The 24,635-nt window shown below is 35.8% G+C and overlaps 1 protein-coding gene and 1 long non-coding RNA gene across 2 annotated transcripts; one reads left to right on the forward strand and one right to left on the reverse strand.

Annotated features, from left to right (window-relative positions):
- Window positions 1–9,046: 9,046 nt before the first annotated feature.
- Window positions 9,047–14,481, reverse strand: SLITRK1 (SLIT and NTRK like family member 1). Its single transcript, XM_009427119.5, has 2 exons — window positions 13,851–14,481; window positions 9,047–13,403 (listed from the first exon to the last, which is right to left on the reverse strand). The coding sequence occupies exon 2, from the start codon at window positions 13,348–13,350 to the stop codon at window positions 11,260–11,262; it is 2,091 nt and encodes a 696-aa protein (XP_009425394.1). The 5' UTR covers window positions 13,351–13,403; window positions 13,851–14,481; the 3' UTR covers window positions 9,047–11,259.
- An 8,560-nt stretch (window positions 14,482–23,041) lies between these two features.
- On the forward strand, window positions 23,042–24,357 carry LOC129136786 (uncharacterized). Its single transcript, XR_008538704.1, has 2 exons — window positions 23,042–23,244; window positions 23,542–24,357. It is a non-coding gene; the product is annotated as an uncharacterized LOC129136786 (long non-coding RNA).
- The last annotated feature ends 278 nt before the right edge of the window (window positions 24,358–24,635 follow it).

The raw sequence follows: 24,635 nt of genomic DNA on the forward strand, positions 1-24,635 counted from the left end.
GTTTTATTCCAGGCCTACTTTTATACTACATTTACAATAATATTTGGATGAATTAACTGGGATAATTTTTTAAATATATAAATTGAGTAGGAAAATATATGTACAAATATTCTATATAATTTTGAAAATTCTATACAATTTGTATAAAGTAAAATATTTTGAAGACATTTTAATGAACATATAATAAAAATCCAATTTGAGTTGTATTAGGTACCTTATGGTTAGTTCAGCCTAGGGATTGGCAAATTACCAGAACAATTCTGATACCAGATCAATTCTGATACCAGACCTGATTTTATGCTCCCTGTGAGCAAAGAATGGCTTTTATATTTTTAAGTGCTTGAAAAAAATTTAAAAATAATATTTTGTGACACATAAAATTTATATAAAATTCAAATTTTTGTGCCCGTAAATAAAGTTTAAATTTTGCCAATAAAAATGTTTGGGAATTTGTTTTCTCTCTTATTTTACACATAATATCTGCATAATATACTTACGTACATAATAACAACATAATATTATTGATTTTGCATCTTAGCCCATAACACCCAAAATACTTATTATCTGTCCCCTTACAAAAAATGTTTTCTGACAATTTGATTCTAGTCCAACAGTCTCATTGTAAATATGAAAATTGAGGTTTATTAAAATCAAGAGACTTGCCTAACAGAACTAGTTAGAGGAGAACATAATCCAGAATCAAGACTCTCTGCCCATAGGTGCATTTTTGTGGACCCCCAAACGATTCCAAGGGCTTTGAACTCTGTAGTAACATGAGGCTGTATTATGAGAAACTAACCAGTGCTTTCATCCAGCTTTTAACTTTCTTTTAAAAAATAAGCAGGGTATTTACAACATGGTATCAAATCTATACAGAAATAACTAAAGCTACTCAGAGCTTTACGAAGGGGAAAAATTGTTCTTATATCATATCCAAAACTATTATCTGAATTACAGCAGTACTAAAATTAAGAAAAAAAAAGTAATCACAATTTACTTAGAAGATTAAGTTCAATTATACTTAGGTTGTTAAGGATTAGAGACAGTTAATGATAGTGAGCTGAATGTGCACATAAATGGTTTTATAAAGAAAACATTATTTTTTAACAAAAATTGTGCTGCCTACACAAAGTTTGGGCTCAATACCAAATGTTGTGTATGTTTTCTGAAGAGCTTGTCAAACCACAGAGTTGTATACAAGCAAAGGTAAAATAAAAACCTTCCAAAACAGAGACCAACATTTAACTAACTACCAAATAAAAGTAATCTGATTCTCATTCTTGTGTTGATTACTAAAGATAAGCTTTCTTTGTCAGAAATCTTTCCTCTTAGAAAATAAAAGTCTGAGTCTTTAGTCAGTGGTAATGGATAAGGTTAGTTACTTCATTTTCATTCTGAAATATGCCTATTAAAGCAGAACTTAAGCGTTTCAAGTTAAGCTTTACATTGTACCTTTACGTCACAATCTATTTTCATCCTTTTCCACACAATTTTAGCTGTTTTTACTTGATTTTCAGAAAATAATATTTTACTAACTTCTGGTTTGGGGAAAAATTACAGATATTACAGATATCAATTATGCTTCATACCTTTTCTATATTAGTTGTGTCTAAAAACAAGTTTACATTTAATTTTCAATAAATCTTCCCTGAAGATAAAGTACACCAGTTAAATGCAACCAAAGGTTTAGTTTTTAATCTGTAAAATGTAGCCATCAATAAAAGAATAATGCTAAATTCTAAGTCCATATTTTACTTCCTAAACGCTCCTTGAGTTCCATATGCCCATTAGTAGCCTACCCAGAATATGTAAATAGGCAATCTCAAATGTAAATACTAAAGTTAACTCTACAACTAAAACCTGCTTCCTCCAGCCTTTTCCTCTCAATAAAAGGCATAGTCAAGTCGGTTGATTAAAAAAAAAAAATCACAAAATTATTTTCCTTTTCTTAGTCCCCACAGCAACAATATTCCTCCAGCCATCTCCGCTGCTGTCACTATTGTCCAAGATACCATCATCTCTTACCCAAACTCTACAACAGTAGCTGTTTGTCTTGTACTTTGACACCATAATTCATTCCACTTTTTAAAAAGCCTAAAAGGTTATCTAAATATACTACTTTGATCATATCACTTGTGAGTTTGAAACTTTCTGTTACACTTGAAATATAATCTAAATTACTTGCTATAACCTATAAAGCATTATCTGGCTTACCTTTGCCTCTCTATGTTTGTCTGCTATGGGGGCCAGACTTCAGCCAATTTTCCTTTTTAGTTTTCAAACATTTTTAAATTACAATATATTGTACTTGGTGATTTATTTTCCAAAATCTCTGTTGCTCCAAATATTAAAATGCGTGTTCCTTTCTTATCATTTTTCACATAATTCGAGTCTTATCTGCTCAGAGAGAAATTCTCTGATGACCCTAAAAGAAAGGAGGAGATCATTTTTTTCATTCATAGCTCTTCAGTATTCAAGTTTATGTTATCTGTTACTTATTGTTTTTTGTTCTTCTGTAATCCTCTATAGAATGTAAATTCAGGTAAACAGAAGCATAGTCTGTTCTGTATAGCTTTAATATCTCCGCATAAGTGTCCAGTATATAGTAAATGATCAATAAATATATGTATTGTAAATACTGCAGATGGGACAGCAGATATCTCTTCAATAAACTGATTTTTTTTTTCTGGGTATATACCTAGTAGTGGGATTTTTGCATCATATATAGTTGTTCTATCAATCAAAGTAAAATTGCTATCATCCCACTTGTTTTCCTGTTCCTTTTCGTATTTTGAATTTGGTATAATTAAGATGTAGCTCCCTAACATAATGCTATGTTGGCTCCTCGAAACATTTTGGGCTATATGATACATTTACTACTGACACTTGTATTCTGAAGAACTCACTTTATTTTAAAGGCTGTAGTGAAAATATTTCTCATTCATCGTTTAAAAGACAACATAAATATAGGTTGAAATTTATCTTCTGGTAGTATGTTGTACTAGTTTCATATATTATGAACTAAAAATCCTGAATTTATAAAACAGAATAACCCTGTTTCCAGTCTATGTGAGGACTAAGCTCTGAATTTTTTATCTTGCCCAAATTCCTACCTAAGGGGTCTACGGAGTCATGCCCTACAAATCATAAATTCTCATCAGATGGGTTTTATTTGACCCTATATATCATGACTTACTTTTCAGTCTGACTCTGGCATAACACTACAAGACAAGGGAAAAAAATATTTAACCCCAAAATATATTTCCTTGCCATACCTTGAAATTGCCCTGTAAAAATCTCTTGTGGGAAAAATCCACATCCTATGGAGAATCCCTTTTCCGCTTTGTTTTCCTTCCTTCCTTTCCAGATCCAAGGGATAATCAACTAACAGCCAGGCACCCTTTTAGGTCTGATGAGAAACATTTTACAAACCTGCTCTCTCTCTGAAGTCTGCTATCTGAGAGAATCATCTGCACAATAAAATTCAGTCTCCATAATCTTTTATCTTAACCTGAACATTCCTTTCCATTGATCCCAGGTCTTCAGATAAACTCAACCGTCAACCAGAAAATGTTTAAATTTACCAGTAACCTGGAAGCCCCCGCTTTGAATTGTCCCGCCTTTCTGAACCAAACCAATGTACTTCTTAAATGTATCTGATTGATGTCTCATGCCTCCCTAAAATATATAAAACCAAACTGTACCCCGACCACCTTGGGCACATGTTCTCAGAACCCCCTGAGGGCTGTGTCATGGGCCATAGTCACTCATATTTGGCTCGGAATAAATCTCTTAAAATATTTTACAGAGTTTGACTCTTTTCGCCGACATAAGGATTTAATTGCTCATCAAATACGTAAATTGGGCTTGCAGGGATGGAAATTTAATAGGCAAAATATTAGCTATCCATGAAAAGAATACTGAAAAAAAGGCTCTATTTTGTAAAAAATTGTGGCATAAAAATCTTTCAACTGGCTATTAGTAATGTCATACTCATGCAAATAATGTTCAAATGTGCTCTCATCTTACTTTCTTCTTAATTTGATGTTATAAATTTTGAGTTAAAATAGTAACATGACGGCCGGGCGCTGTGGCTCACGCTTGTAATCCCAGCACTTTGGGAGGCCGAGGCGGGCAGATCACGAGGTCAGGGGATGGAGACCACAGTGAAACCCCGTCTCTACTAAAAATACAAAAAATTAGCCGGGCTTGGTGGCGGGCGCCTGTAGTCCCAGCTACTCGGAGAGGCTGAGGCGGGAGAATGGCGTGAACCCGGGAGGAGGAGCTTGTAGTGAGCAGAGATCGCGCCACTGCACTCCGGCCTGGGCGACAAAGCGAGACTCCGTCTCAAAAAAAAAAAAAAAAAAAAAAAAAAAAAAAAAAAACACAGTAACATGATATTCCATGTAATTCAATTCTTGGAGATTACTGCTATTTCCAGCTGTTAGTTTCTCGGCTTCAAGTCTTGTTTCTCATAATATTACACCAGAAGATAAAATACCCTCCTGGAATACTCTACTTTTTACGTATTAATGTCTCATTATTCCAAATACCATCTGTATCATGAAATCTGACTGTTGGAGCGCTGACTGTTATGGTGAAAAATACAAATATCATCCAATCAAAGTTTTGCTGAAAAATTAAAAAAGTAACATTTCCTGATCAAGAAAAAAATTAAGGGTTCTCTCTCTCATTAAAGCATGTGCTGAGATATAGGAAAACATTTAGTCATTGAGGAAACAGAGGGATTAACAGCATTAAACTATTTACTTAAGTAACTTAGTCATTTCAATCTCTTTAGATTCATTTGATAATTAGTTAAGCCAATTTACATCCATGATTTAAAAACATGGAGAAGTTCACTAACGTTAATATCAACTCAGTTATGACAAAGCCATATCCAACAATTTACTGTATAAGCTACCAAAAAACACACTGATGGTAAATATGCCCAATCAAGTAAAGTTAACTGGATTCACAACTGAATCAAATTCGCTACAAAATTTATCTAATTGGACATAAATTAGTACATAATTATTGTATGATACCATTTCATATTTAATAGAACAAAATATTTCAGATATAATAATTTAGTCATGTAGAATTATTTTAATTATATGACAGGTTTTTTAATAAATAATAATACCTGGACTAAAATATACAGATTCTACTACAGTATAGAGGCAATGCATAGTTTCAAATTCCTTAACTATTTTGTAATCTTATTATTTTATGGAAGAGGCAGTAAACTCTATATAAGCACAGAATATTATCCAAATCCTATTACTATCATAATGATGTGAATTTCTTTTTTTTTCATATGCAGCTTGGAAATGTTAAACAAGATATTGATTTAAAATGGAAAAGTGCACAATCAATGTCACAGAATCTGGTAACAGCCATTACTGTTTATGGTGCTAGTGACCCTTTTCCCCTTATCCTCCTTCCCTGGGAAGCAAAGACTGCTTCTTTGATAATGCTGTGGAGTGGCCATTTATCATCTATATTTGAGGCACTTTCATTTTTCACTATATATTGACTTTTTCTATCGATATGCTACAGCTGAGCATGTTTCATTCGTGTATTCTTCTGCCAAGAAATGGAGTTGGAAGCAAAGAGAAAAAGACATATAAGTCAGTAAATGCATGGCTTAGCTTACTCCTTCCTGCTTGTTAAACCTTTGGACTTGTGCATCTGGACATTACTACTAAGTAATTGAATATTACGTTTTACTAAACAAAAAAAAATAGCAAGATGATTATTAGCTTTATGGTACAATTGTAAAATTATATACAATATTATATTAAAGCTTCTATAATCTAAATCTATTATATATATAAATAACAAAAATCAAACCTAAGTGCCCAGAGACTGTTTCTAAACTTCTTATAATATAAAATATTTTATTTAATTTTCTAATGTCATGTCTGATTTCTCAGATAAGTACAATTGAAAAATTATCAGTCATTCACTTGTCCTGATAAAAACTGGTTTGATTATTTCTTTCTAGAATACTTGTTGGAAAACTCTTCATGAAGTTATAAAATAACAGAAATTATTCCCATTTCACAGAAAAAGAAGTGAAAATAAGACTAGTGAAGTAATTAAATTATTTCTATCACTTAAAACACTGTTTTAAGATTTTCATCTATTTGACTAATAAAACTGATGTAATGATTACACTTTTTCAAATGATTCAAAACCTAAATTACTTGAAAGAAACACAAAATGTTCTAGTGGCATTCTTAAAACACTGCCAGTTATGCACTGGTCTATAATTCCAATGATGTATATATCTCACCTTTGTGGGGCATAAACTACTTGAGGGTTGAAGTGCCTTATTTTCCCAAGAGAGCTTCTATAATATTTTTTATGTGGCAAGTGCCCAATTAATGTTGCCAATTGAATATTTATGTCTAACACATTCAAAAGTCTTCAAACTATTAGGTAATTCTCCAATAACCTTTGTGTGAAGTTCAAGTATAAAATGTAATTATATTTCAAGTGTGTAACATAATATATATTTAGCAGGTAAGTGGAAAAAGAGTAATTAATTGGCTATTGAGGTCTAAGCCAATAAAGTGAAATTGCTAGTCGGTTGAGGGAAAGGGTTATACTGGGCTTAATCATCAAAGATGATTTCTTCAGTGGTTTATTTCATTTTAAAACTGTAGTTTTTAAACACTTAATTTGTTATTATCTTAACTATTCAATTTTTTTCTGAAATCTGATCGAATTTTGGTAGATCATAACAAATTGTAATAGGTCACAACAAATTTAGCTCACGTTTCAAAATTTGTTATTAATAGATGGCTTCATGAAACCACTTAGTAGCATTTCTTTTCAATGCCAAGAAGAAAATCTTGTATGTCTTCATGTTACAATAACATTTTGATAACACTATAGATGAAAGAAAATGACAGGGGATTATAAGAAAGGTATTTAATTTAGCCCTCTTTATAGTTCAGGGCCATGTTAAAGCAAATCATGTAACTTAAAAATCTTCAATATGCATGTGCTATATCTGTTGATATCACGCAGAGTTCATCTCTTAGATTAAATGAATAGATTTCAATAATAGAGGAAATGTATCAAAAGTTAACACATGCTAAAATTAAATATTTAGCACATTTTATATTTCCATTTTTCTTTAAATAAGTATACAAATAAAAATAAGATTTATAAATTAGCAGGACTGCTGAATTAGAAACCACTATTTTCAATATTACACTAACACATTATAAACAGAACTTCCATGTTCACCCTTGCAAATTCATCTATCTCTCTCTACCTACTAAATAACATTAGAAATCCAAAAAAGCTAAATTAACAAACTGTCTTTATAATCACCAATATAACTTTAACACATTAAAATTTCTGACAATTCTAAGTACATATAATATAAATACTGTTAAGACAAAGAATCTTGTTATGTTAATGTTATATTAGCTATTTCAGTCTCCTCTTGGGTAAGCATGTAAAAATGGTTAAACAATAAATTTCTATGGCAACAACTTAAATTCTAGGATATTCTTAGTTATAGCAGCAGCCACAGAAGCTACTACTTTCTCTAAGGCAATGTAACTAAACAAGATCCTTCTTTCCTCCTTTTCCATTGGGCACAACTAAAATCTCTTTTACTTTAATGAACTAAAGAATGATTTAACTAGAAACAAGACATCTCAACTAATGTACATGATTAACTATAGTTACATGAGCATTTTATGCAAAGACAAAACAAAGAGAAGATGCTAAGTATTTTAAAATGAAAGTTACATGGTGTGACCAAATGTATTATGTATCTTATAAACTAACATATACTTGTATAAAACTAATGTATATTAATTAACTGTTACAGAGATATTTTATCAAAATGAATAAAACCCTGCTAGATTAAATAAACAAATGTTCTTATACATGAAACTATTGGATATCTTTTGTACATAGATTTTAACATATATTATTTATTAAAATATTCTTATAGTCCTACAATTTTAGAGTCAATATATAGATGATTTAGTTTCAATCATTTGAATATCTATAATTTATGAACTCATTTAGCACACTCATCTTTTCTTTTATGTGCTATGTCTTCTTATATACTACTCTTGGAGAACACACTGAAGTTACCTCCACTGAATGAAGGGCAAATTTCTGTTGCTGCAAGAAATATTGGAAATATAAAGGGCCACCAACACATATTTGGCTGTGAATATACAAACTGAGTGCCTAATTTGTTACATAGTATTTTCATAAATGCGTTTTTTTTTTAAGATTGCCTTAAGAACTTGATCAGGTAAATGTACATGATTACTCACTCAAAATATAAGGTCTTTGAGTACAAGGAAAATTGAATTTAAATTCCACTCCACTATTTACCATGTATGACCAGAGTTACTGCTGACTTTTCTTAAGCCTCAATTTTCTCATCTGTATAATGGAAATAGTATCTTACTAACTGCCCTGCGGTTGTGGAGATTAAACTAAATAATTACGTAAATCACTTAGCACATGCGTGGCACACAATGAATACTCCAAAACCATTGAAACTACTATTTAAAAATAATTTTACCCCTTTAACCTTGGTTTCTATACTGTAATTTCTTTTCAATTAAAATGAAGAAAAGTTCTCGCCTCTGTGCACACCTTCTATGAGAAGTTCTAGTTTCCTGACCTAGATTAGTCATGTATCAGTTTCAAAATTACTAACATACCTCACTAGATATCTGCCATTAAATGTCACCTTCCACCAGAGATGTTGTTTCTACATCTGTCATTTTTTCTTTTCTTTCTAAAGGTCATAACATTGTCGAATGTATGCCTCTTCTTCCCTAATTTTTCCATCACAAGTAAATCTGTTGATTGCTTACCGAGAACCCAGTTGTACTTTCTGTAAAAAGAATAAAGCCATCCTGTAAGAAATTAATAAATAGAAAACAACCCATAATATCTGTCAGAGGAGAGTAGGTTGCAGGTTTACTGTCATGAAATGCAGTCCACAAACAAAAGAATCAAAAGAGAAAATGATGAATGGCCTTAGGAATAGTCATGGTTTATAATAAAGATTTTATTAAAAAAGTGTTAAAATAAATAATACATATTCCAGAACATCACTGTTCTGAGAAATCACTTCCCTTTAGAATATGAGTTCTAGATGGCAGATCTACTTACAACTGCTCTGAGGTCTTTCACTAGCTGATTTATAATCCTATATTTAAAAAAAATCTATAGTCTGCAGTCTTTTGACATACTTCTCAAGGGTGGATATGTGGTGGAATGCAGACTCCATCAATATGTGTGGTTTTGTTTGCTTTTTGTAGCTTAACTGCTGTTTAGAAATCCCAGAGGAATATGATTGAGGCCAGAGTTACATTGGTTCATAAAATTCGAACAGTTGAAGCTGTTTTTGTTAATTGCTGGGCCACAACCAGAAATCCGGATGATGGGAGAGAAACACTTCTTTAGGATAATGATTAATTTCCATAAAGATGAGTGCTTTAACAAATTTCAATATGCAGTTGCTGGGGCGGGGAGGGTGGGTGGGCACTAATTAGTTTTACCGTTTTCAGCAGATGTTGAATTCAAAATGCCAGCAGCATCTCAAATGCCAGTCATTAGGTCTGTCTTTCATTGAGGAGTGCTGACCAATGAAATCTCCACTCTGTTTAATGAGACCTATCTAGGCAGAGTCAATTAAATCAAATCTCTCCTAACATCCTTAATATATCTGCAGTGTGGGCAGCACCAACAAAAGCAGCAGAGAGGGATTTCCAGTATTAATAAAGGGATTCACTGCTGCATTTGGAGAGGGGAAAAAAAGAAGGGGTGAGTGTTGGGGCAAGACCTTTATGGACTGGGGAAAGCCGGTAAAGTCTGAGCGAAGGTGGGGGTGGGGTAGAGGGTGGGGGCGAGGGAAGAGGAGCTGCTTAAAGGGTAAAAAGCTAAGTAAGGCGATTAGAGAAAGAGCCTTAATGTAGCTCAGGAAGGGATCTACCCCCAACCGTTTCCCTCCCCTGTCTCTTCCACCGCAAATCCAATTTACCACTTGCAAATATGAAGCTGGAAAAAGGTAAGGACCCAGAGTTGAAAACATTTTCGCTTTAATACTGAAAAAATATGCCATTATAAAATCCTCGAATAGAATTAGTAAGTTTCACGTGCTTCCTCGGTTCTCTTTTCCTACTTTATAAGTAAGATTTATACCAGCACAGAATTGCTACCATAGGATCGCAGCCTAAGCACTAGAGTGACATTAATTGGTCATGCTTAACTGCCTCAAAATCATTTTTTAAATAATTACACTGATACTATAATAGAAATCATGGGTACTTATTTTACATTCAGATGGAAGGCATTATTGGATATGTATTAAAAAAAAGACCCCCTGAAAAAAATAAAATAAAATAAAACATCACCATCAAAATAAAAGAACCCAAAACAACCCCTAAAAACTTCCCTCAACAAAATACATTGTTAACTCATAAAATGGACTGATGACTAGCCATGCAAATGTCCTAAATAAAACCTTTACATTTTTTTTCACAGTTAACTTATGCTCTGAACTGCCTACCGATCACAAATAATGGCGAAATGGCACTTTCTGATTATACTGTATTTTGTTTATAGAAAGTTTGATACGATGGAACTTATCAGGTAAGAGGGTGGGTGCTGTGAACGAGATGCCGTCTCCAGTCGCGGGGGCGGGCAGAGTCCCTGGAGCGCGTGGATTCCATGCGAGCCATGCAGCACTTTTTGTTTTTTGTCAGAAGTCAAAGTTACTTATTTACAATACATTCATGCCTTCGTGCAACTGCCCATCCCTGCGTAGCCAACAGGGAGCCATCACGGGGCTAATCCACAGGGGAAAAATAGATATCTATCTCTCTATATAGATGTGGATATATGTATATATGTATAGAACCGCGGCATCCAACCCCACAGGCTCCAGGGCCGAGGGCGAGGGCACTGTCAGTTCTTCCAGCAGGGTCGTGCTGGGCTTTCTGTCAAAAGGGGCTCTCAGCAAAGAGCGAGCTGGCTGCGCTCTCCCAGCTCTCCACAGTCTGCTCTTTGTTTCAAGGAGGGAGCTAAGTAAGGGGTCAGGCCCTTTCGGTTGTGCGAGCTCACAGTTATTTATCTACTTATGCCCATCCAGGCTGATGGCGCGGGGATTTGGGTACACGCCCCTCCAGCCCCCGGCGTGCCTGCGGTGGGGAAGGATGTATCGCCTTCCCTCTGCCCTCCCCTATTGGGGTTGGGGTCTTAGTCTGAGAGCGAGTGAGAGCCACAGTCATACACTCTGTGGGCCCCATCTGCGTTGTAAGGCCCATTGTGCCAGTAGGAAGAGTCACAGACTGTCTGTAGGGAATTAATCTCGGACGCGGAGGAGTTGGCATCTCGTCTCTTGGACCGCTTTCGGTTCCTCAGGATAAACACGAGCATGCCCACCACGGTGAAGGCGGAGGTGACAAACACCAGCAGCAGTCCCGGGACCAACACCGAGATGGACACCCTGCTGGTGTCTAGGTAGGAGTTGGAGTGCGTCCCGGTCTCCGCCAACCCAGTGCTGTTTTTACTGTGCGAAGTTAACGTGGGCGAGATCCTAGCGTACAGCTGAGGGCAGATCTCGTCATTGGAGAGGAGCATGAAATCCTTTCTAAAGAAGTTCACCGGCGTCTCACACTTGAGGTCGCTCATCAGCACTTCGGAACCCAAGCGTTCTGCCCATTGCTTGAAAGGCACAATTGTGCAGGAGCACTCCCAGGGGTTTCCGTGGAGGTCTATCTGGATGATGGAGGTTAACTGGTCCAGCACCCCTGCCACCGGGAGGTACATGAAGTAATTGTTGTGCAGGCTGAGTTTAGAGAGCGAGACCCCAGCGAACACGTCCACAGGCAGGGACCTCAGCAGGTTGTTGTTGAGAATGAGGATCCTCAGTTTGGGCATGGCATTGAAAGTGCCCGGGAGGATGAGCTGGATAGCGTTGTACTCCACGTTCAGGTACTCTAGGTTTTGCAGCCCCGCGAATTTCTCCCGGGACAGCGTGTCCAGGTAATTGCTATCCATGTATAGCCACCTGAGGTCCAAAAGGTTCTTGAAAGTGTTGTTCTCTACAGTAGCGATGTTATTGTTGCCCAGATCCAACAGAATGAGGTTCTTGTAATCCACAAAGTGCGATTTTCGGATGCTGTGGATCTTGTTATCTCGTAGGAAAAGCTCCTGCACGTTAGAGAGCTTGGGCTTCAAATCAGCCAAGCTGCTCACGTTCCGGTTGTTGCAGTTCATCTTTAAACCCGACCCTGGGATGTGGTCGCAGCTGCAGCCCCCAGGGCAGGGTAAACTGTTAGCTAAGGGTTTGTTCCTGGCGCTACCCGTCGCTATCGCTGCTGTGGGTCTGATTTTGATCTGCCAGTTGCCTGGGATCTTTGTACCTCCGTTTGGAGCAGACCCTGGTGTGGCATGATCCTCTTGCCCATTTGTCTTGAAAGGAGTTGGCAGGGGTCCAGGAGCAAAGGTCTCTTCTTGGGCAGGGGGCGCCGGGAGACTAGAATCCACTCGGTTTTTCAAAGGACACAAGTCCTGTTCGGTGGTTTCATTGAGGTCTTTACCCTGCAGTCTGGTGGGGGCTTCGCAGACCACTCGGCCGATAAGGGCATTCTTGGGAATGTTTTCCAGCCATTCTTTCAGGGAGAGCAGATCACAGGTGCAGTCCCAAGGGTTATCCTCTAGCAGGATCTCCGCAATACCAGGGATTTGCTCCAAGACCTCCTCATAGGGCAGCGTTTTCAGCCTGTTACCCCGGAGGTCGAGGTGGGTGATGGGCACATACTGGAACACGTTGGCAGGTAGGGTGCTGATGAGATTGTCATTTAAAATGAGCACCTCCAGCTTGTTCAAGTCCTGGAAGGCCCCCGGGTCTATATCTCGTAATAAATTAAAATCAGCCTGGAGATATTCCAGATCGTCCAGCCCCAGAAAAGTCTGCTTTCGAAAAGACTTGATCTTGTTGTTGTTGATGTGCAGCCTTTTCACCAGCTGCAGCCCCAGAAAAGCCCCCGGAACGATTTCATGCAAGCCATTGTTTTCCATGTGCAAACTAACCGCATTATAAAAGTTAGCGAACTCATTAGGGAAAAGTCGAGTGAGGGAATTGCCATGCAGAAATAAATGGTAAAACTGGGAAGTCGGGGCAGTGAAACGCTGCAGACTTGTGAAGCCCTTTTTTTCACAGTCTACGTGTAGGTCCCCTTCTATCTCATTGCAGGAACAGATCTTCTCTTTGCAAACGTCCCCTGTAACGTTTCCAGCGGCAAAACAAAGAGACGTCTCCAGCAACAGAATCCAAAGCAGCATTTTTAAAGCGAGCAATTCATCCCCGATCTCATCACAAAGTAACAGCGACCATCCTGCTCGCCACAGACACAATTCAAGTTCATTTAGTGCTCCAATGTCCGAAGCCAGGAAAGGAGAAGAAAAGGGTTTGGGGGGGTGGGGGTGGATTCCTTCCTCCCTAACCCCCCCGCACTGCAATAGCCCAGACGCCAGTCAATAATTATATCCACAAACTATCCAGGCACGTAGTGCAAGGCAAGCAAAAAAAAAAAAAAAAAAAAAAAAAAAAGTAGGAAAAAAACCCCACTCCCCCACAACCCTTTAAAAATAACAGAAAAAGAAGTTAAATATATACATATAAATTAAAAGTACACCCTTACAGAATCTCATCTACTGATCTTCACTGATCAGAAATGAAACAATGCTAGTAATTAGAAGCAAGTGCATGTTAGAGAAACAAGCAGAGGGTTTGCAGCGTAGTACAGGCGCACTGCCTGTGCATGGCTGTGCGTCGGACTGACCTTGCCTCTCTGATACAAAGCAGGGTTTTCCGCGGCTTCTGTTGTTGAGGCTGCTGGTGGAGTTCTTGCTGTGGTTGCGGGTTACCCAGAAGTCCCCCCGAGGTGCTGTCCAGTCCCCCCGGTGCTGAAATCACGCCCGACCGAAGGACTCACGCTGCCCAGCCAATGGCGCTGGAAAATTTCCGCAATCGCTGCGTTTTGTGGTTGTCCATCCTCTTCCTTTCCTCCCCTTCGGTCCTCTTAAGGCTTTTTTTTTTTTTTCTTTTCTGTGCTCTCGCTCTCGCTTAGTAGCTCTTCTTTTCCTGTTCTCCTTCTCTTTCTTCTGCTCTTTCGGAATTACGTGGAGGGGGGCGGAGGGCGGGGGGCGAGTTTTCTGAGGGAGGAAGAGAGCGCGAGAATGAGGGGAGGGGGGCGGAGAAGAGAGTTGCTAAGAAGCTCTGCTCGTTCCAGCCTGGTGCACTCTGAAAGATCTGACACCCTCTGCTGATCTGCAGTAGCAAAAATCCATCTGGCTAGGGAATGCTGAAAGAAAAAAAAATCAATCCACGTACAGGGCAAGCGTTAAAAATGTGGGCATAGAAGGCTGACGATCTACATAGACGCTTATTTTAAATGGATTATTTGATTATTTTTGCGTGCTGGAAACTTTACCCTTTCCTTTCCTTAACGAGCTCACAGACCCCACCAGCTCCACCATTCGGAAAGGAGTGCTTTTAAAACATTTATTTCCCAATGGCTTGAATAAAATTAGTGTCAGGGTGTCAAGCGAACAGCGATTTGAGGTAATTATACTGCACGCCATTTTCATCGGTTCTTTAAATGCATTTCTTCCTTCTCTGCGGCACAGTGTTTTACGCTATTTGATGTCTTTGAAACATTTCTTTTCGTATGTTCAAAGTGGCTTTCGGAACATATATGTTACATAATATCATAATTGAGTATGAATTTTTTTGCAAGGTATATAAATTAGGCATATACTTTTTAAAACTTGCAGAAATTTAGTCAATTTGGTCATTGAGAGTTAGGTTCTTTGATATTTCTTGAATGTTATTTAACTCTGGAGGGTGAAACACAATGCATGCTGAAGTCCTTGATTCCAGTCCCGAAAGCTTTAACTGAGAACCGGAAAAGAAGGGAGAGGGGGCAGGGAAAAATCCCAAGATGATTTGTGAGTGCTGTTAAAAACCCACTGACAGGCAGGCGCGCGCACACTACACGCACGCACACACACACACACACACCCCACTGACAAAGTTTTCACATCAGTTTGAACTAATTTAAATGTTTACAAGTAAATAACCAGTTGCATTTTGAGAGGAGGAGATAGAAATCTCTGAACTCTAAAGCTCAGCGAGAACGCTCTCTGCAGGTAGCCGGCAGCTCCTCTTCGCGCAGATGCTTGTTGGGTCACTGATGCTGGGGAAACACGAAGCTCAGGCTTTTTCCAGTTAAGGAAACACCAGATTCCAAACTCTGAGCTTATAAAAATCCAGTAATATCACCTTCTGGGATGGAAGAAAACGTGAACATGCTGCTTCCGTGAAGCCTGTTTTGCTGACTTTTCCTTTCAGAGTCGACACCCTTTCACATCAATACGTCCCAAAATATTTATAGATCATTTTAGGATTTGAAATTTTTAGGTCTTTTAAATAGAGTTACTGTTTGGCCCTTTCTTCACTCTATGCAGAGAGGATATGTTTACACCACTTGCCTTTTTAATTAGGTCTTTTGCAAGTTGGACAGCTGCAACAAGCCTGCTAATAATTTGTGCAAAAGAGCAAATGTCCAAAGAAGCGTGTATTTTGAGAAAGATGGGGAGTAAAAATTTGGGGGAAAGGACCGGGGTTGGGAAAATTCCCAAGGCTAGGGAAGGTCTTAAAGATGTTTACAAGATTTTTTTTTCTGGGTCAGAATCTAATTTCTAGGTGGGTGGAGAAAATTTCATATCTATATACAATGTTTTCATATGACAAAATATTTTTGTTGTATTCCTCTGGTGAAATTCAGTGAAGGGAGGTGGGGATGAAGACATTTCAGTGTGTGTGTGTATGTGCATGCATGTGTGTGTTTGTGTGTGTGCACGTGTGTACACTAGAGAGATCTTTTTTAGACATCCTGATACACTTCTGAAATAACTCTGTTCTCATTTAATTTGACCCATTACCACATGCAGAGAGTGAAAAAAAAGACCTTAATCAATTTGAAACCATTATGCTAAAGAAATGCTATGCAGTTGAGAACTGCAGATGTGGAGGAGTTCAACTGAAGGAAATAATTTTTCTGTTTCTTCTTAAATAGGACTCAGGTCTAAAATATCTTGGCCCAAGAAACCACTCTGAGAAAGGAAATCTGCCTTATGGTGTCTGTGATTGATAGGGGTAGGCAAGACTCAAGGAAAACAGAAAAATGCTGGCTGTTTAGAAAGGACAATCATCTAAAATCCACATTTTTAACCTTAAAAGGTTACCAGTTTTTTTCAACTTACAGAATATTATCTTTATGTGAAGAGACTCCAAGAACATATTTAAGTTGATTTAAATGAATTTAGATAACCTACAGTTTGTATTCAGATTTCATTCTCCTCTTCACCCTTTAAACTCTGTATCTTTCTCTCATCCCTTATTTCTTCTTTCCTTTTACCACACCAATCACAATAGAAAATTTACAGTTAGGATTCTCCTATTTAGGTATCTTACAAAATTTTTTAAATTATATCCTCTTCAAATAATTTCTTATCTCTGCACTCTAAGAAAAAAGTGTGGTAGTTCTCAGATGAGCAACTAAACCTGAGAAGAAAAGATTAAGATTATACCGCCTATATGAAGATCTCCAATACAAACTTGCAAGCAAAATATAGAGGTACACATGTAAGTCTATTGAAATGGACCCTCTATAATAGCTATCATAATATTTTCATAATAAATATATTTTAGAGACATAAAACGGTCTAGAAAACCACACCTACAACTTCAAAGCCTAACTATTCAAGTTAAACAATAAATTTATTGGTGGAGAATAAAAATATTAGGGATTTATATGTGATCTAAACATTTCTAATACCTTAGGGGAATATTTCTTAGGCACGAATTTTTCTTAAAAGGGTTCCACGCTGTCTATTTGAGCTCAAGTGAACTCCTTCAGTTGCCTTGCCTCTCAACAGATAATCTCACTAGCTGGAGATAAAGGATATTCCAGATGATGATGATGATTGATAATATATGCTCAGGGCTATAGTTTAATTTCCTGGCTGTGACCAGAAAGACTTCAATTGTGTCATTAAATGTTCACACATTTCTATTCTTCATCAAACAAGTTCTCCTCTCAAACAAGAAAAGGTGTATGTTGATTGTTCAATAAAGAATTTTTCAGATTAAGAAGAAATTTGCCAGTTAATTATCCATTTTTTCCAAAATGGCATCAAGTTTCTAGATATTTCCATATGTGCACTACATTTTTAAAATGAAAAAGTAGAATTTATAACTAACTTTTTTTATCCAGTTTATTTAATCTTCACAATAACTTTAAAAATTACTGTTCTAATTTTTAACTGTAAAAGTAATACTTTGATTTAACAAATACAAAATTACATATAGGAAGTCTATCTTTACTCTTCCCTCATCCACAATACTTTTTATTGCAGAGAACTAAAGATAACTGGTGGGTTAATAGTGAATTTGATCCTATTTTATGGATGTGGAAACTGAGGCTGAGTAACATTGACTAATTGACCAAGATTAAAAAATATCATTTGACTTTGTTATGGTAACAAAGCTACAGACTCCTGAGCTAAGCTTTTACTCTACTAAGTCTCTCTTTGTTCTTAATATACAATGCCATTTATGACCCTGGTTAAGCTTTCTGTGGATCAGTTTCCTTACTAGTATATTTAACACATACTAGTATATATTATAGTTTGTGATTTTTTTGGTCCCTTCACGTTGCTTTTTTCTGAATCCAAAACACTTTAAAAATGATTTTACAACAGACCTAGTGTCTCTTGCCTTCCTTAGACTTCTCACATTTGAACTCAGGATAATTGTTACCATATTTAATATTTACTATGATTTGAAACCAGTAATAAACAGTATAACCACTGTAGGAGAGAATTCATTGGTCCTAAGTTTAATCTACTACTGTCATAAGATAAAGGGGTCATTGTGATTTTTTTCATCTTCAGATAATAATTGTAAACTACAAGACAGGTTTATAAATGAATTGTACCTATAAACAAATATGCTTAGAATGTAAGATTCTCACACATATTTTCATATCTTATTTTTGTAGATTGTAATATTCTAGGAATTGGGTGCTACGATAATGAAGATATTACACAATTTCTGAAGGTGAAGTTAATACAATATTTTTATAATATTTCTTTTATAGTATATTGCTTTTTAAAACTTAGCAACTTTTATTTCTCATCAAAGAAATAGCAATCTCAGTAAAACACATCAAAATGCACGTACAGTTTTACTTTGTGGCTTAAAGTATCACTGTCCTATGTTTATATCACTTTATATTTTTTATTACTTTGGGCCATAGGTTTGGCTATGAGTTTCTCATATAGTCTCATTTTTGTAACAAATCTCATATTGGGCTTATTGGAAAGAATATTGATCAAAATATAATTTTATATATTCAGAAATTCTAATTTATTATTTTTGTTATTTAACATGAATAAGGCAACCAAAGTTTTGCCCAGTAAGGGTAATACTCTTAGCTATATATCACACTATACTACACACACTACAAGTATATGAGAAGGATCTATATTTCCACAATTGTTTATTATATTAATTGATGCTTAAGTATATACTTGTTGAGCACTTGTTTTACTATTTTCTATATGTTCACAAGATCTTGCAGATACTCACACACAGAAGAAAAAGTCTGTGTTTCCTACAAAGTATGTATTATATTGTAAGATAATGAAATACATATTATTTACATAGGTTTTAGGAAACACAGAAAACAACAAAAAAGAAAGTTGAAATCCAGAGATTAGTGCTGTAAAAATATACATATACTTTTTAACATGCTTTTTGTACTTAACATTTATTTGTGAAAAATTTTAATGTTATTAAACATCTTCTACTATCAGAGACTTAATTCCTTGTACGACACAAAATAATTCATAGGACTAATTTTACCATTGGATATTTAGTTCTTTCTAGAATTTTTACTCTCATAAATAATGCAGCAAAGAACCACCTTAAACATAAATCAATGTTAACATCATCATTTATTTTCTTATTATAGGTTCCCGGAATTAGAATTCTTAGTCTGTTTTGTGTTGTGTATAATATAATACCTAAAACGGAGTAATATATAAGTAAAATAAATTTATTTTCTACTGTTATGAAGGCCAAGGAGTTCATGGTCAAAGGGGATGCATATAGTGAGGGCCTTCTTGCTGGCAGGAACTCTGAAGACTTCTGAGGCAATGTAGGTATCACATGTCCAGGGAACTGATGTGCTAGCTCAAGTCATCTTCTTATTAAGCCACTAGTCCTACTCCTGAGATAATCCATGAATCCATTAATCCATGAATGGATTAATTCATTCATAAGGGCAGAGCCCTCATGACCCTGTCATCTCTTAAAGGCCCCACCTCTCAGTACCGCCTCACTGGGGATAAAATTTCAACAAGAGTTTTAGAGGGGACATATATCCAAACCACAGTAAATTCCCAGGTCAAAGGGTAGGAAAAATATTAACATATTTTATGTAAATTGACAAATTGTGTTCCCAAAATTTTTGGCAATTTACACTCCATCTGCAATAAATGAGATTTGCCATTTCCTTAAACCTCTGCCAACACTAGTATTACTTAGAATATTTTCTTTTTTCTTTTCTTTTGTCACCCAGGCTGGAGTGCAAAAGCATGATTTCAGCTCACTGCAACCTCCACCTCCTGAGTTCAAGCAATTCTCCTGCCTCAGCCGCTCAAGTAGCTAGGATTACAGGCACCCGCCATTGTGCCCGGGTAATATTTGTATTTTTGTACAGATGGGGTTTCACCATGTTGGCCAGGCTGGTCTCGAACTTCTGACCTCAGGTGATCCATCCGCCTCAGCCTCCCAAAGTGCTGGGATTACAGGCTTGCCACCGCACCTCACTAACATATTTTCAAGTCAGTTCAGTATGATTAAAGTGAAGCCAATGCTTATCCCTTTACTTGAGCAAACACAGTTCAATTTCTGATTATTTATTGAGTACATTGTCTTTGTGATTTTTCTTCAACTTTTAAGATATGTTTTTGTTTAATATCACTTCTTTGGATCATTTCCAGACAAAGCCACCTATACATTTCACTGCATTTCTCCTTAAGGTATTCAGCAGAACAACTACTAAATTTTGTGTTCTTTTTTTAATTAAAAAAAATAACTTATTTGAAAGACTGAGTTTTCAATAAAGTATAACATTCTTGAAGAGAGGGATAAGATTTTCTATCTTTTAATATCTAACACCTAGCAGCATACCAGGCACAAAATATGGTATGATGTACACTCCAGCAGAAATAAGGTAGTATGTGAGATAGTGATAAACTTTGTGGAACAGATCACAAGGGTAAAAAGGCTCAGAGGCAAGGTAAATTCACAAACCAGGGATTTGGTAAAGTGATGCAATATATGAATTATTTAGGTAGCACTTGACATATCTTATCATGTATTATCATGCATATATTTATAATTTTTTATCTAGAAAATGAGATATACATTTTGTATATCCCAAAGAGTTATTACAGTAAAATGCACCTGGTCAACAACCAATAATTTATGATGATGCTAATGATAGGACTGTATTCCTGTTTTTGAAAAAGGAAGTAAATTATAAAATTAACTGTTGTGAATATAAATTACTAAAAACAATTAATCTAAAGACCCAGTGAGGTTAACTCTAGGTTATCGATTGGATTTACAAAATGTATAAAAATAAAAATATTATTTGTTATTCTGTTAATCCTTTCAGAGCCATGACACAATCTTAAAGGGGCTAAATTATCTTACTTTTCTTCCAATAAAGACTTTTTTCTCTTTATTTCTCTTTCTATCCCATTGGTGACATTATTATATTTGTTGTATTTATTATTGTATTTCTCTTGGGACTTATTTCAAACCAAAATTTGATGTGTTTCTTTGAGAGGTTTCATATGATGGCGATGATCAGTGCTTCATTTAAAAACATATTATACCCATATTCTGGGCTGGGAGTGGTGGCTTATGCTTGTGATCCCAGCACTTTGGGAGTCTGAGGCAGGTGGATCATGATGTCAGGAATTCAAGACCAGCCTGGCCAATATGGTGAAACCCCGGCTCTACTAAAAATACAAAATTAGCAGGCGTGGAGGTGCACACCTGTAGTCCCAGCTGCTCGGGAGGCTGAGGCAGGAGACTTGCTCAAACCCGGGAGGCAAAGGTTGCAGTGAGCCGAGATTGTACCACTGCACTCCAGCCTGGGTGACAGAGCAAGACTCCTTGCCCTGTCAAAAAAAAAAAAAAAAAAAAAAAAAAAAAAGTACTATACCCATATACTGTTTCATCAGTTTCCAGGAAAGGAATATGTTAAAAATCATTCATTTATTTATTTATCTATCACACAGACAAAGGCACACACATGCAGACAAGATACAAACATATCATATAATGCCTACTGTGTGAAAAAAATGTAAAATGCAAAACCAGAATAAATCTCTAAAGATATAATCACATGCACTATTGCAGACTAGGTAGAGAGATACATTTAACAGAGGTGGATATCTTCCAGTAATGGCCATTAAATCACATCATGTAAGTGACGTGTCTAACTGGCTAATAAAAAGGGTCAACACCATCCTTTTAAAGATTTCTGTAAAGCACTGTATACTAGTATTTAATTTTGATATCAATATGAAAAATGCGAATCCTGTGGACATTTTGAATTATCCAAGGACAAAGGATAATGTGAGTAGGATGACCATGCATGCCTGTTTTCTCAGAAAATTTTAGTTTATGCTTGCTGTTATAGTAGTAAATATTGGTGACACACAATTTTACTTTATAAAGTTTCCACATTCATACATTGAATTAATTGTATTGTATACCTTATAAATATTATTAAAGTATAAACTACATATTTTCTAATTAGTTAAAAATTAGCTCTTCTTACACTTACGGCAATTATTAGGTTGTGAAGAAGCATTATGACATATGAGCAGCTTCCTTGAACAGTGAAAATACAATAGGCTTTGGTGTGAAACTCAAGAAATCATACTTCGTTGTACACTTTTCTTATGGGGAAATATCTTATTCCTAATATTGATCAATTTCTCACCTTTTAAGTCTTGTTTGAAGTTAAACCATATAAATTATTATAAAAGATGAAAATATTAGTCATTTTTCCAGATCTCATGGTGGCCAGAGGAAATCATATGACTTGGCTTGGCCAATTGGACTCACATATCTGGATTTTGAAATGAGAACTAGTGACACTAGGGCAGAGGAATAGAAGGATACCTCTACTAGAAGTAGCAATGGCAGGAATGTGGAGTTCCCAGCGTAGTAGTGGCAATGGTTTCCAGCATACTTGTTCTCAGGGTCCAGGACTGAGGGGGGCGATGTCGCAATCTGGTTTACCACAGGTTTGAGCATTAGCAGCACCATCCTCAGCAGATGGGTGCTATGGCATAATTTCAGCCAAATCTGATTAGAGTACCATTTTTTTTTCCTGTCCATCTACCCAACTTAGTTTTCTCTGGTCTTTCCAGAGATTCTTTGAGCTATCCAGTTTCCTTTTACAAAATGTCCTTTCTGACTGAATAAATCAGAAAATCTGGCTGACTTAAAATGTGAATAGGGTGACTCTGCATGCCTGTTTTCCCAGAAAAGTTCTGGTTTATGCTGGTTGTTGTAGTAGTAAATATTGATAACACACAATTTTACTTTATAAAGTTTCCACATTCATACAATAAATTAATTATATTGTATACCTAACAATGAGGACATATCTCCCTTTTGTAACATGTAAATGAAGATGATATAAATAGTGTACTAGCTAGTATATTCTAGGTAATTTAAAAATAGGATTAAAAAACCTAAATTTTAAATTCACAGACTCTGATCATGCCTGTTTCTATAACATATTTGGACATGAATCATTCATGTTTGAAGCTGTAAAATTAACAGATTTCTTGCCTCAAAGTAGGTGTAAGTTGGGCAGCATTTATGTCTATGATAAGAATTAAAGAACATAGCATATTTTACCTCTATTTGTGGTTGTTGTTGAAACAAGTGTTTATAACCTGCAGCGAATATTAGAAAAGTAATTAATTTATTCATATTTTAAGGAGAGCTGCTGGAAGCCAAGAAATGAAAAGAGAATGGGGAAATCCAGACAGATTTATGTATATATTAAGGTAAGGACTAGTTTTACAGAAAGTTGTAAGAGATTTAAGAATGTATGAAAACCCAAAGTAGTGCAAATAGCATAATATTCAATGACTTTTTGTTAAAAAATGTGTAACTCCTATTGTTAAAATCTCCACATAGTCTGATAATTTATTTTCTATCCTCCCCATTAGAATGTAAAATGACCCAAACTAACCTTTTATAAATGGAAACTTCATAAATTAAGTTTTATCTTAGACTGAATTTTAGAGTTGGGAATTATTATGCTCAGAACAATTTGTAATTCAACATCTCTCTCATCACAGGGTTTATCTTGGAGGTTGAAATCACAATTCAAGAGAAAATTCTTCATGGGACATTCTAAAGGAAAGTATTGATAACTAATGTACCCACCAGAACCTCTTCTCACGTAAAAATTGCCGCTGTCCCCAGCAAATTCCGTCAATCGTTTTACAAATGCTAGCTTATTAAAGATATACCAAAAAGTAGGTAACTAGGGCTAAATCTGAGACCATGATGTTTCAGAGTTTTAGAATATTATTGTGAATACACAGGAGAAAACAAATTTAAATTTTGTAATCACATTTGAAAAGTCAGAGTATCACTTTGAGGGTGGCATTGAGATTTATGGCCAGAAGTCAAGTTCAGCTTTAAGTTTAATGCCATTCAGCCTGTATCTGTGTCCCTGCAGCTAGGGTAGCTAGCTAGGTTCCTGTTTCTTCTTGGACAATCATCTCTATCATAGTCATTTATTTCTATTTTTAAATATAGCTTGGTACATGGGTTTATCTTAAAAGTACAACACATACTCAGTTTCCAACTATTTCAAGATGAAGTTCATAACTAAATCACAGTAAGGTATACTTTTCCTAGAATATTTTGCATTGCCCAAAGCCTTTCCCTTTAACATGGTACAATGAAACCTAGGATGTGAGCTTTTATGTAGTAGCTGATTTGCATAATATAAGTATGCACACATACATATATGTAAATGCACATATGTGAGTTTTCTGAAGTGTGGTTTTCTATTTCAACTTGCTTCTTATTAGAATGATTTTTTTAAGTGACTAAATATGCTTTAGATTCATTTGTTTTTTCAATAAAATTGACATAGTAACTCATTTTTGAGAAAATAAGCTTCTGTATATAATAACGGATGACATCCATTCTTTGTCATTGTCTATGTAACATTCTCTGCCTACCCTATTGTTTTTTAACTCCCTTCAACCCATTTTCCAATATGGCGTAGCTTGAAATTCTCACTCTAAAAAAAATCCATTCACTAGCATGGAAAATATATCAGCATATAAATTTCAAATATAGTGAAAATATGAATAATATCTTTGAAGTAAGTTTACTAGTTGAATAGCTATGTTAAAAGTAATTGTGTAAAACAGAT

The sequence above is a fragment of the Pan troglodytes genome, chromosome 14, assembly GCF_028858775.2.
Source record: "Pan troglodytes isolate AG18354 chromosome 14, NHGRI_mPanTro3-v2.0_pri, whole genome shotgun sequence".
Classification (NCBI taxonomy): Eukaryota; Metazoa; Chordata; class Mammalia; order Primates; family Hominidae; genus Pan; species Pan troglodytes.

Bases quoted from the DNA above. Each gene is read 5' to 3' on its own strand.
- SLITRK1 (XM_009427119.5), bottom strand. From the start codon at position 13,350: ATGCTGCTTTGGATTCTGTTGCTGGAGACGTCTCTTTGTTTTGCCGCT.